Source organism: Eretmochelys imbricata, chromosome 11, assembly GCF_965152235.1.
Source record: "Eretmochelys imbricata isolate rEreImb1 chromosome 11, rEreImb1.hap1, whole genome shotgun sequence".
In the NCBI taxonomy this organism is placed as follows: Eukaryota; Metazoa; Chordata; order Testudines; family Cheloniidae; genus Eretmochelys; species Eretmochelys imbricata.
The window spans coordinates 9,122,864-9,135,684 of NC_135582.1; the positions used below are offsets into that span (position 1 = coordinate 9,122,864).

At 41.0% G+C, this 12,821-nt stretch overlaps 1 protein-coding gene across 1 annotated transcript in view; it reads left to right on the forward strand.

Annotated features, from left to right (window-relative positions):
* The window catches only part of GLI2 (GLI family zinc finger 2), a 183,568-nt gene that overhangs the window by 146,776 nt on the left and 23,971 nt on the right, over nt 1-12,821 (forward strand). Inside the window, exons 5-7 of the mRNA XM_077829890.1 lie at nt 6,012-6,213; nt 8,556-8,769; nt 10,991-11,104. Coding sequence (XP_077686016.1) covers nt 6,012-6,213; nt 8,556-8,769; nt 10,991-11,104 — 530 coding nt within the window. The remainder of the gene's footprint in view (nt 1-6,011; nt 6,214-8,555; nt 8,770-10,990; nt 11,105-12,821) is intronic.

Sequence of the window (12,821 nt, forward strand, 5' to 3'; positions counted from 1 at the left end):
TGGAGCGAAAAGTGGTGCAGGTTAGGGTTATTAACAATGCCCATGGTGCTGCTAATTACCTGCTTTGAATAATTATCATAGATATATTCTGCTCCTCTGGTTGTTACTGCTTATTTTCTATGTAGTAAAACAAACTTTATATTCCCTAGTCACCTTCCTTCTTGGGTACTTTTTGTTGCTATCCGCACTGGAAGCGGAATCATTCGTGTGTAACATGATTTGAGGTCAAAGCTATGTGTGAAAACCCCTAATATCGGAGAGACCCTAATGTAAAGCATACACCCAGCCTCATAGATCCTCTATCAGAACACTTTACACATCCCACAGTGCCTGAAAGATCTAAATTAGAGCAGACACTAATAAAATGCATATTACTTGATTTGTGCTGGAAAAGTCCCAGGCCAGCTTGCAGAATCTGACAGCTTCCAGCAGAGTTTTACACGGGGGTGGGGGGGAAGAGGAATTTACCTACGTGCAGTGGAGGGTGCACTGAATGGTTGCACCAATAAAACCAGAGCTTCTGTTGGACATCAGGACTTCTTCCCTCTACAGATTAATGGGGACCGATGGCTGAACCGGCTCTGTGGACATAAATCACTGGAAGGAGCAGCGAGAAATGAGTACAAGGCTTTTCTTTCTATTTAGTAATTTATCAAGGGAAGTGGCACATTAATAAACAGATCTCCCTTGAGGTGTGGGAGTAACAGAGATAGGCTTAAATAGAGACTGGGAGTGGCTAAGTCATTATGCAAGGTAGCCTATTTCCTCTTGTTTTTTCCTACCCCCCCCCCGATGTTCTGGTTTAACTTGGATTTAAACTTGGAGAGTGGCCAGTTTGGATGAGCTATTACCAGCAGGAGAGTGAGTTTGTGTGTGTATGGGGGTGGGTTTTTGGAGGGGGGTGAGGGAGTGAGAGAACCTGGATTTGTGCAGGAAATGGCCTAACTTCATTATCATGCACATTGTGTAAAGAGTTGTCACTTTGGATGGGCTATCACCAGCAGGAGAGTGAATTTGTGTGGGGGGGTGGAGGGTGAGAAAACCTGGATTTGTGCTGGAAATGGCTTTTAGATAAGCTATTACCAGCAGGACAGTGGGGTGGGAGGAGGTATTGTTTCATATTCTCTGTGTATATATAGAGTCTGCTGCAGTTTCCACGGTATGCATCTGATGAAGTGAGCTGTAGCTCACGAAAGCTCATGCTCAAATAAATTCGTTAGTCTCTAAGGTGCCACAAGTACTCCTTTTCTTTCTGCGAATACAGACTAACACGGCTGTTACTCTGAAACCAGAGATAAATATGACTGTCAAATGTGGCCTGCTTCCTTCTGTTACAGGAATAGAAGACTGTGGGAATGCAAATGCAGAAAACAATATCTAGATCTAGATAGATATAATATGTAGTATAGTAGCACCTAGAGGCCCCAGCTCAGAGTAGAGCCTGATTGTGCTAGGTGCTGTACAAACACATAACAAGACAACCCTTACCCCAAAATACTTACAGTCTAAACAAACAAGGCAAATGATGTGGGAGGAAACAGAGGCATTGACTGACTTGCCGGAGGTCACATAGCAGAGGTGGGAGTAGGAGTCTCAGTCCAATGCTCCAGCCATTTGACTGTGCTGCCTCCAGTTTCTACATGGGTGTAACTAACTTTGGATCTAAACAACCCCAAACTTTAGGAATGTTCCAGTCTGGATCCAGATCCGAACCTTGAGGCTGGGGTCTATCTCCAAACCCAGAATGTTAACTTAAGATATTTAAATGTTTATTCTATGTTAGAGATAGGCCGCAGCCTCACGGTTCGGATCTGAATCCAGATTGGAACATTCCTAAAGTTAGGAGTTGTTTGGATGCAGGATGTCTGTTCAGGCCCAAGTTTTAAGGGCCATCTGCAATGTTTGAGGTCAGTATCCAAAGTTTGGCAATTTTTGCTTCTGACTTTTTGTTTCTAGCCAATCTCTGCTTGTGTAGTTCATTTTTTACCTTCACTTCAGGTCAGGAACAGCAGCACCATGGTAGACTTTACTGTTCATATGGGTTAACACAAATCCTGCAGTGTTTTTATTGCTATTAGCAGACTTGCCTTTTTCAGTAAATGTTTGCATCTATAATGCATTTGCATCCTTAAAACTGCCTGTTCATCCCCAGCTTGCCACTTAGATGGCACCAAGTCTGGCAAGAATAAGCCTCCGTGTGGCCAACCCCAGCCATTCAAAAATCAGGAGTCAGGCTCCCCCAAAGTCTTATCACTCATGAGATTTTTTTTAAATAACATTTGCGTTCTGGCTTTTGAGATTTTAGGTTGCATTTGGGTCACATTAGGCTTTTCTTTACAACCATGAGGGCTAGACACTTACTTTTGTAAAAGCGAAAAGGAGAGCCATGATTCTCACCTAATCATGTATTTCCAGGAGCAAAAGTTCTAAACAAAATTCCAAAGATTGTGAAACTTGAAGTAATATCACAGAAGCTGGCAACACTGGGTTGTTGAGTCTCTTGGTTGCATTAACATTAGCCACGATAAAGTGACACTTCCACCTTGTGATTGGGGAGATGCTGTGAAATGGAACTGCAGAAAGGAGTTGTCAGAATCAATCCAAATGCTTCTTATACAGCTGAGAGCTAGTAGTAAGGGTGATCTAATGGATTGAACTCTGGCTTGAGACTTAAGAGCCCTGGGTTCCATTCCTGCCTCTACTGTAGACTTCCTGTGTGACCTTGGGAAAGTCACTTAATCTATCTGTGCTTCAGTTCCCCATCTGTAAAATGAGGCTAGTCATAGAGCTTCCCTCTCACAGAGGGTTGTTGTGAGCATAAAATTCATTTATCCTGAGGTGTGGTGTATAGGAGTACACCAATACAAAACAGTTAGGGGCACTAGATCAAAGTGAAGTGAAATCCTACTACACCCCTCAAAGAAGGGTTAATGAATGACCAGCTTTTAAGATCTAACACACATCATGAAAGCTGCAAGACACATTGGTTACATTGCTGCTCTGTCCCTCGCTTTTTGTTACATCCCATCTCACCACCCCTCACCTATGTGTTGTCTGCAAGGCTGGGATCTTGTCTTCGTATTTGTCTGTAAAGTACCTAACATACATTTGGCACTACATAAATAGTAATTGGTCCCCATCGATGCCCTAGCAGGTGAGGCAGGTATGGAAAAACAAGAGCCCTTACCATCTGCCTATCTATCTTAGATACTACAGCTATGGTAATGGGGGCCATATAAGTTCCTGAGTGCCTCACAGTCTTTAATGTACTTATCCTCACAAGACCCCTGCGAGGTAGGGGCTCAGCAGAGACAGCTGCTGGAAAAGAAAGAATTTGTAACATTGTACTCTCACCTACTGAGGAAAGGAGCTTGAAATGCAGGTGCTGAATGCTGACTGGGTTTGTCACATGGGCCTATTAGCAGGCTAGGAGGAGCCTAGCAGGTAGTCATTTTGGATTACATGGCAGTGGCATCTTCTAAATACAAAAACCTAGAAAAATAGGTGACCTACCACAGTATATATGCTGCTCCCACTACTTTCGGCGTGACCCACAGTTCCAGGTGTAGATAGGCCTCAGTCAAATAGTTGGATCTGATCTTCTAATATTTTGCAAAGCTCAGACTCAAATTCTGCCCTGACTACAACCTGTGCAGCCCCATTGATTTGCAGATGGTGTCAGTCCGAATTTGCCCTTCGAAGTCACATGTTCCAGTCACTAACACACCTAAGTGCTGAGAGAGTCCAAATTAGTCCAGTATAAGCTCTCCATTTATTTCAGACTCCCACAACCAAAACCAGGTAAGGTGGAAATGACTTCATGCCTGATTGACTGACAGTTGTTCATAGGGTCCAGGCCCTGGCAGGTCCCCTCTGAGGGTAAGAGCCTGCACTTTATACTTGAGCTGTCAAATAGGTTTTCTTAAAACTCTTAATTTACTTTCTAGGCTCCTGGAGTCTCACCTCTTTCATTAACTGGATGCTCAGCACTGTGCTAGTGCTTATTTCATTTCCTTCCCTCCCCTAGACAAATGCACGTACCCAATTTCTAAGATTCTCCTTCTGCTCTGATGCGGTGCTATTCCAGTCCAGTTCTCTTACTGCTAAGTCATTGAAAATCACCGTGTTCAGAGTAATCTTCAGGGGCTTTTTCTGTTTTAAGTTAATTTAGTGCTGGTACAAGGTGTTGATTGACAGCCCCAGAGACTGAAGCTCTTTTTTGTCCTCCAAGGACTGAAAGCAAGGTCAGCAGCTTCCCTACATTCACCCCTAAGCTTGGAGAGGATCTAGGGATCAGTGCAGTACAGCCTCCATCCCCATGCTGTACTTCTATCACTCTTGGTACTTAAACCTTGTCCATCACCCAGGTATCTACAAGTGTATTCACGTGAACACAAGAAGCTCTCTACATCTCTCCTCCTTTTCTCATTCAATAGAGCCCCTCTTCTGAGAATGCTAACGAGGGTGCCAACTGTTGCCCAATTTGATGGTGTTTTTTGGTAAGAAAGATGCCTCTCTGCTAAGAATCAGGCCTCCATCCCATTTAACATAGGTCCCCAAACCATCATCATATGGGAACGTTTTTTTAACTGATGCTCACCTCATCTGGATCTGAACTTGTGATTAGAGCTGGTCAGAAGTTTCAAAATGTTGTTGAAAAATGGAGGGGTGAAATCATGATTATCCCCTCTCCCCATTTTCCAGCCAGCTCTACTAGGGATGAGATGCACAGGGCATCATGTCCCATTATCATCCCTGTGAGCCAAGCAGTCCCTTCTAATGTAAAATTTGGGGCGTATAAAATTTTGGAGGTGCCAATAATAAGTAGTTCCATAGTTATTGCTGTGTGTGGCTGGGACCTTAAAGCAGGCATTGAAAACCACTCAGTTTGGAAAGAAGAATGCAGTGTTTCTTCTGCAACCTTATAGTATCTATCTGTGAGTAAAGATTGGAGGAATAAATACATCTGTTAATTATTTTTAGGTAAAACTAATTAAAAATGGACCCTTTGGAACCTCGTGTTTATCCAGGCTCTTCTAGTGAATGAACAGCTTGTTACCCACCCTGCAGACTCTTCATTTAGTGAAAACTCTGGCAATCAGCATTTCATCCGCTTTTTAGAAAATCAAAATGAATAAAAGTATTCCTATTATTGATACGTTATTTCTTTGTACTGTGTATTGTATAGCACCTCGGAACCCTGTTATGGACCAAGTCCCCACTGGGTAAGGTGCTGTAAAAACACACAGCAAGACAAACTAGACAGCAGATCCTGCAGTCATTGCTAATGCAACAAGGGCCTCATCCAAAGTCCATGGAAGTCAATGGAAAGACTCCCATTGATTTAAGTGGACTTTGAGTCAGACCCTAGAAGCCCCTTACACAGAGCATGTGCATGATTGGGCCCTATTTTTTTAAGAAACTGGTAGCCTGACACTTCTCTCCCTTGCACTGGTGAAGCCACTGAAGTTACGTCAGTGCAGAAGTGGTGCAAGTGAGAAAGTGATAATCCTTGCTCAGGGCTTATTGGCCCTGATTCAGCAAGCTACCCCATCAACCTCAATGTGATTACTCACATGCTTAAAGTTAATCACATACTTACGTTCTGTGCTAAATCTGGGTCTCAAGAAGAGCCTGTGTGGTGGAATCAGGCAGCCTGAGAGCTGGAAAATCAGGCAAAACCAAAGTTCAGCAGCCTCAATCAAGAATCCCCATTATAATTATTGCACCTGACTCCTGCTTCTTCTCTTCCATAAGAATCACTGTAATGGCAACAAAAGGAATTTGTCTGTAGTGTGTGTGCGTCACAGAGAGAGAGAGAGTGTGTGTGTGCACATGGACGCAACTCTTCCGTGTGCTCCCAGGTCAAATCCCACTCCCAATGTTAAAATAAGTGTTACAAAGCAAGGTACTGTGCTGTTAACTGCTTTCATTTATTCTTCCTATAAAAACTGAAACAAGGAGCGCCTGCTTTTGTCTAACCAGGCACACTTTTTTTTTCTTTCCTACAGTGTCAAGATTTTCAAGCCCAAGGGTTACTCCAAGATTAAGCAGAAAGCGAGCCCTCTCCATATCCCCGCTTTCTGATGCCAGCATTGATCTTCAGACAATGATCAGGACCTCCCCTAACTCCCTGGTGGCTTATATTAATAACTCCAGAGGTAGTTCTGCAGCTAGTGGCTCCTATGGCCATTTATCTGCCGGGGCAATAAGGTAAAGCAGGGCGAGCAGCTCCATTTAGCCTTTCGTTTCTTTGATCTTGTGCCTATATAATTAGTCCATTGTCAGAACGAAAGCTGTACGAAAGGAACCTTTCAAGCTTTGGCCATCTAGGATTGTATGGAATCTTGTTCCAAAAATGTACATTGGGTCTGTGTTGTATATTAAAATGAAACCTCTCTTTGATTTCGTGCATGTGGAAGGGTAATCTACATTTAGCCTGTTTCTTCTGCAATGGTGGATATGATGGTACTTTAGAGTGTATATATTTTTACGGGGAGGGAATACTGGTTGCCAGATTTTTATTAATAATAATATGTTCATACCTCTTTGCAAGCAGAAGAAAGGCTAAATTCATCTATTAAAATGTTTGCTGTGAATGGCTTGACTGGCCTTGTTAGGAAATCTCACATCTTGGAAAACTACCTCAAAGTATCCCCAAATGTATTGGCCAAGATTTTAAAAAATTAATTCCTGTGTGGACTTAGGAGCCTAACTTTAAATACTGATTTTTAAAAATCTAGGCTCTTGAGTAAAATCCTGTTCCATCCTTAATTAAAAAGCACTTCCCTTAAAGGAACAAATTTTGTCAGATCCTTGAGTGGTTGCTTAAGGCAGGTTTCACACTGTAGTGTTATTATTTTTACCACTGAGAAGTTAGGTGTGGGGTTTTTTTCCTATTAATAATGTTATTATAGACACCTAGAAAGAAATGCAAGAGTTCATAGAAGCAATGCAGTCCTAAACAATGATTGATCTTATTGTTAGTAAAAGTTAGATATTAATAGAAAAGTTGCTTTGTCAGGTAAAATTTTTGAAGTACTTATAACATAATTCTAGCTTTAGGAAACCTCAAGATTTTAACTACTCATCATACTTATCATCACACTGTTCCCATGAGTTCCCCCCGTCTATTGGATCCACCTCAAATCTCTTGTTTTATACTTAAACTGTAAACTGTTTGAGCCAGGAACTATCTTTTCATTATATCTGTGTACGTTGCTTAGCACAATGGGGTCCTGATCCTTGACTAGTGGCCTCTAGGCATTACCACAATAATAATAATAATTAATTTAGAACCATGTAATATGTATTTTACAAGGCATATGTTAAATCTTAAGAATTTTAAGTGTGTGTCATACATAGAAAACAGTTTAACGGCTAATAAATTGTGTGCAGATTGACTTTTTTTATTTTTAACCACTTAAAAGTTCATCAGTGGCAGCAGTGACGCAAATTAATACATCTCACCACAGAGGGATGGTCATATGTTATAAAGTGAGTTTTCTGATGGTTCCGTTGTATAGAACAGTTGTTCTACAGTAACCTGTCATCAGCTCTTATTATGTCACTAACCATTAACATTTATTTAGCCACAAGGGCTTTTTAACAGGGTAGTGACTTTGGCCTTTGCTTTTTGGTCATGTTGTCATTAGCTGGTTTAGAATAGAAGCAGCCTTAATTGCCTAGTCAAGTTTATTATTTAAAATAAAAACATGAACATACTGCTAATTAAGGCCCAGTCCTGCAAGCACTTGTGCCTGTGGGTAATTTTGCTTGTGAGTAAAGGTACATGTATATAAATGTTCATTGGATCAGCCCCTAAAGTGCCAGATTGATAGCAGTGGAATTGGAAGACTACTAGCAAAGTTGGCAGTTCTGATGGTAGTTTTTATGGTGTGTCTACTACATCCTAGTCTGCAACCACACTGGCAACCAGATAACTATTAGATGGGAATGATTTCTGGCTATGAGTGATCTAAATTGGGGTTGAACTAATGACCTGCAGAAGAAGGGTTACATATTTTAGTAGTCCCGTGAGCCATCTTCCAGCTCAGTTGAATGCAGAGTAAATTTCATATTTTTTAAATATGTAAAATTGATTGTTAAATGTTCCCTCTGCAATTTGTGCCTGACAGCCAGGTGACTTCACTTCTGTATTAAAAGTAGCGTAGCCACAAGCTTGGGAAGTTGCAAAAAAGGTCTACCTGGAAAAACCTTGCATTGTTGCAAAGCAAGATGTGTGAGTTTTTCCCCCATTGTAATCCATTCTTTTCAAACACCGTAAAAAAAGAAATCTCTAGCAGTACTGTGTGACTAGAAGGGGTCCACAAATATACCAAAGTACAGATGAGACCAATAATATCTGTGTAAAAAATATCCCATACTGTATATCATGGAAGATTAAAGAAAATCTAGTTTCCCCACTTTATCCTCTTTCCCATAATCAGCAGGAAGTTCTACCCTTACTTCAATCACTAGCCAAAGTTTTAATTCTTTTTTTAAAATAACTTCTCCTTGTAATTTTTCCTCCTCTATTTGTATATTTATTGCAGTCCAGCATTCAGCTTCCCCCATCCCATTAACCCAGTGACTTACCAGCAGATCCTGAGTCAGCAGAGAGGCTTGAGCTCAGCATTTGGACATACGCCTCCCTTGATCCAGCCTTCCCCCACGTTTCCTCCACGACAACACATGGCAGTTATCTCTGTCAACCCAGCTCCTGCTCAGATCAGTAATAACAACAGCTGCATATCTGACTCTAATCAGGTAGGAGCCAGTTCAGGTAATGTGATGTGTTTAATACAGCCAAGCAGTGAAATTTAGCTGCACTTGAAAAAGCATATCCATTAGAGCTGATCAAATAGGGCCTAATTTTCAGAGGTTCTGAGCATCTGCAGCTCTCATTGACTTTAGTTGGAGTTGTGGGTGGGCAGTGCATCTGAAAATCTGAACAAAAATTAAATGCATTCAGGATTTTTCTTGGTTTAAGTTATCAGGCCATTCCTAAATTCTGCTCATGTATCCAGAGTTCATCAGTGCAAGCGGTGGGTGTCCCATCCAGGGTATCAAGCAGTCTCATAATTCTGTAAATGTGGTCTACGGGGAGCAAAGACTCACAGATGGGTTACAACAAGTAGACCACTTAGGGGGGGAAACTTGGCCCCATTGACGGCAAAACTCCCACTGATTTCAGTAGGGCCAGGATTTCACCCATAATGTTCATGGTGACTGCTATTCATGTGATTGGTCATGTTATATTTTCTACTCCCTGATTGGATGATGAAACTTTTCTACAGGAGAGTGACAAATAGCAAACAGCAAACATCAGATGTAACTACAAAGCATTTTTGTGACTATGAAGCAGCCATGTGCATATTTGCAAATAACATATTATGACCCTCTAGGGCCTTTATTCAGCAAAGCACTTAGCCATATTTATAAGTCTATCCCTATTAGTGAAACACTTAAGTTCTTAGGTTCCATTAAAGTCAAAGGAACTTAAGTGCTTTGCTATATTGGAGTTTAAAAGCAGTGAATCAAATTGAAGTAGTGTATTCACCAATCTGCTTTTCCTTTGTTTGACCTGCTCCTCTGCTAATGTTGTAAATCATGCAGATATTTTTAAAACCACTATACTCTTTCCCTCACTATGTTTGCTAAGATACAAAATGCAAAGCGTTTTAGGACTGATGGCCATGTCAGATCCCAGTTTCCCTTTTGTGCTAAAGAAGGGGCTGTTTTTCATTTTAGAAATCCATTCCAGAGGAATTTTTAACATGCCCCCCGACTTTTCAAATGACATTGGGAAGACAGTTGTGAAATGGGCTCTTGGTTTGGGTGTAAATTGTATTGATTTTATTGTCTGTTTTACAAACTTGTGGGCCCAATTTTCAAAATTAGCCATATACAATGGATGCACAGGCACCAAACATATGAAAACCTTGAGTACACACACCAGCTGAATATTAGTGAGTACACATGGCATATTTTTAATAATTTTGGCTTCTTACTGTCAGTACTTGGAAGTTTAAACTACCATTGTGTCACAACCAAAAGAATTATTTCACTCCATTACATACCGATTTCAGTTTGTTATTGTATTTTATTGTTCTGGAGTAGACTGTCCAGATTGGTTTATTATTCTAGAGTATCTCATGGGTGCTGGACTGCACACACTGGTTTGTTATTGAAGAGTTATTTGACTGGTTTTGTTTTCTTCTGCTTTATTTCATTCCTAACAAACTGAGTTCCAAAATAATGTAGGTGGTGGAAGTGGGGTGTCCGTTTACATAAATATTGTACGGATTAATAATAATTAATTAATAGCAATAATAATAATAATAGTAATTAATAGCAATGTCATTACAGTTTTAATATTCTAATTTAATTGAATGTTGTTTGTGTGTGTGTCACATTGTGCTTTTTCTCTTGTAGCCTTTTATTTTTTTCTGGAGCAAAGTCAAGTGTGTACACTCTCTCTCATGTACACACACAGTATAAAGACAATGCCACATGAAACCAGAATATAGAAACTATTTGGTTTCTTACCATGTTATTTCATCTTGTTTGGAGAAATAAACCATGGCTTGTTCTTGGGGTGGAGGGGTGGCAGTGTGGGTGTTAATCAACAATTGGCTAAATTTGACAGGATCTAGATAGTTCTGAAACTGAAGCAGTGGCTGAGTTGGGAATGGCATCCCTAAATATGCACAACTGCTTTTTTCAGGCCTTCCCTCTTTCCTTTATTCTCTCTCTCTCTCCTTCTCTCTCAATCTGTGTCTTTCTCCGTGCACACTCCAAATGGGTAAAATTCACCCAGTGTAGACAACCAGCACTGGTCTGTGTCCTGGACAGGTGGCCCCGATGACCAGCCCAGTTCTTTTTCCTCACCAGTTTGCCTTAAACTGGAGACGATGTTATGAGGCTGTATTGCATCATTTTTCTTTCAAACCCTAATGCCACATCACCCCCAATTTTTCTTTCCTAGAACAAGCAGAGCAGCGAGTCAGCCGTGAGCAGCACAGTCAATCCTGTAATTCACAAGCGCAGCAAAGTTAAGACTGAAGTTGAGGGTATGCCACCAGCTTCCCCAGCCACACAGGTAACCATCTTGGCATAAATTGTCTTGTTGACCTAATGCAGTGAGCTGATGGGTCTTCATTGTATTCACTTCATGTTTCTTTGCAATTTGTAATGAGGCATCAAAGTTTGCAAGGCAACCGAGCTGATCTCAAATAAAGAGACCCAACAAGGTACAGGAGCAGGGTTTCTGTGATTTATTGAGGGAAACATTATATGGGTTCTTGGGAGTTGGATTCCTGGTGCATTGCCCAGAAAGAAAGAGAGAAGGATGGACTATTTCAGCCCTGGTAACTTATAAAAATTATGCTTGACCCTTCTACAGTGCATAGCAAGCAATATTGATGTCTCACAGCAAACATAGATTACAAGGAAGTCTTGCATGTAGGTAGAAAGCTCTCAGAAAGAGCTTCTTCACTCCTGAGTACAGAATTGCTCTTAGCATCATTCTTTACATCACTGACACAACTTTTGACACTGAGAAGGGTCCACAGACCTTTGTTTTCTTTTCAGAGCTCTGCTATTGCAAACTGTTTAATGGCTGACAATATCCATCTGACTGTTCTTTATCACACCTGTAAACTATCAGAAGTGCTCTGGGCACTTCATTTTCATGAAATATTAGGCTGTGTTATTGTCAAGTGAACAGAAGAGTTTATGACAAATTCCTCTTTGCACTGGTTCAGAAGCAGGTTTCAGCATGATGCATGGGGACAGCAACTTGTGCAATCATCTGGGGGCTGGTAAAATTGATGAAGATAGCATATCAGGGAAAGATAAACATGCTGTAGTCAGCACGATTAGGGCAAAGAGGCATCTCTCTTGAGCTTTGTGTTTAGGAGTGCAACAACACACAACAGCAGAAAGCACACGACCTAAAAAACCAATCTGGCCGCCGCCCCGGCTAATAAGGCCGCATATTTATTTCTTGTAGTAAAATGAAAGAGATCTGAAAGAAATTTCCTGTCCTCCCAAGCATATGTATCGGATGAGCCCTGGGAAAGACTACTGCACATTTACTGGCACCATCCTCCTTTATTACATACAGATTTTGAGAAGTGCATGGCCAATACTGGTGATCACATTTACAGAATCACGGGGTTCAGAGTAGCAGCCGTGCTAGTCTGTAGCTGCAAAAAGAAAAGGAGGACTTGTGGCACCTTAGAGACTAACAAATTTATTTGAGCATAAACTTTCATGAGCTACAGCTCACTGCATCCGATGAAGTGAGCTGAAGCTCACGAAAGCTTATGCTCAAACAAATTTGTTAGTCTTTAAGGTGCCACAAGTCCTCCTTTTCTTTTTGAGAATCATGGGGAATACCAATGCAATTGTGTACGTGTATTTTTCTTATTATCTGACTCACTATGTCCTATGAATAAAGTAAGTGCCCAAAAAAGAGAAGAATCATGTAGAGTGATGCAAGGAGATTTAATTAGCAGTAATTGGATGAAATTAACAAAAGAAAAATGTAGGCTGGGTATTTGGAAACAGTTCCTAATGAGGAGATCTGTGGCTCAGTCTCCCAAGAGAAGTGTAGGCTCCATGGCTTGAAACATTTTAAAAACTGATTGGACAAAGTATTGGAAATACCCTGTAGGGGGCAATCTTGCATTGGCAGAAAGAATAGACATAGATGACTTAGTACAAAAGTTTTTCAGCAGGTCTGAGCACTCACAGCTAGAGCTCATTGAAGACTGGAATTTCCATTCTGAAGGAAATGCCGATATTTTGACATT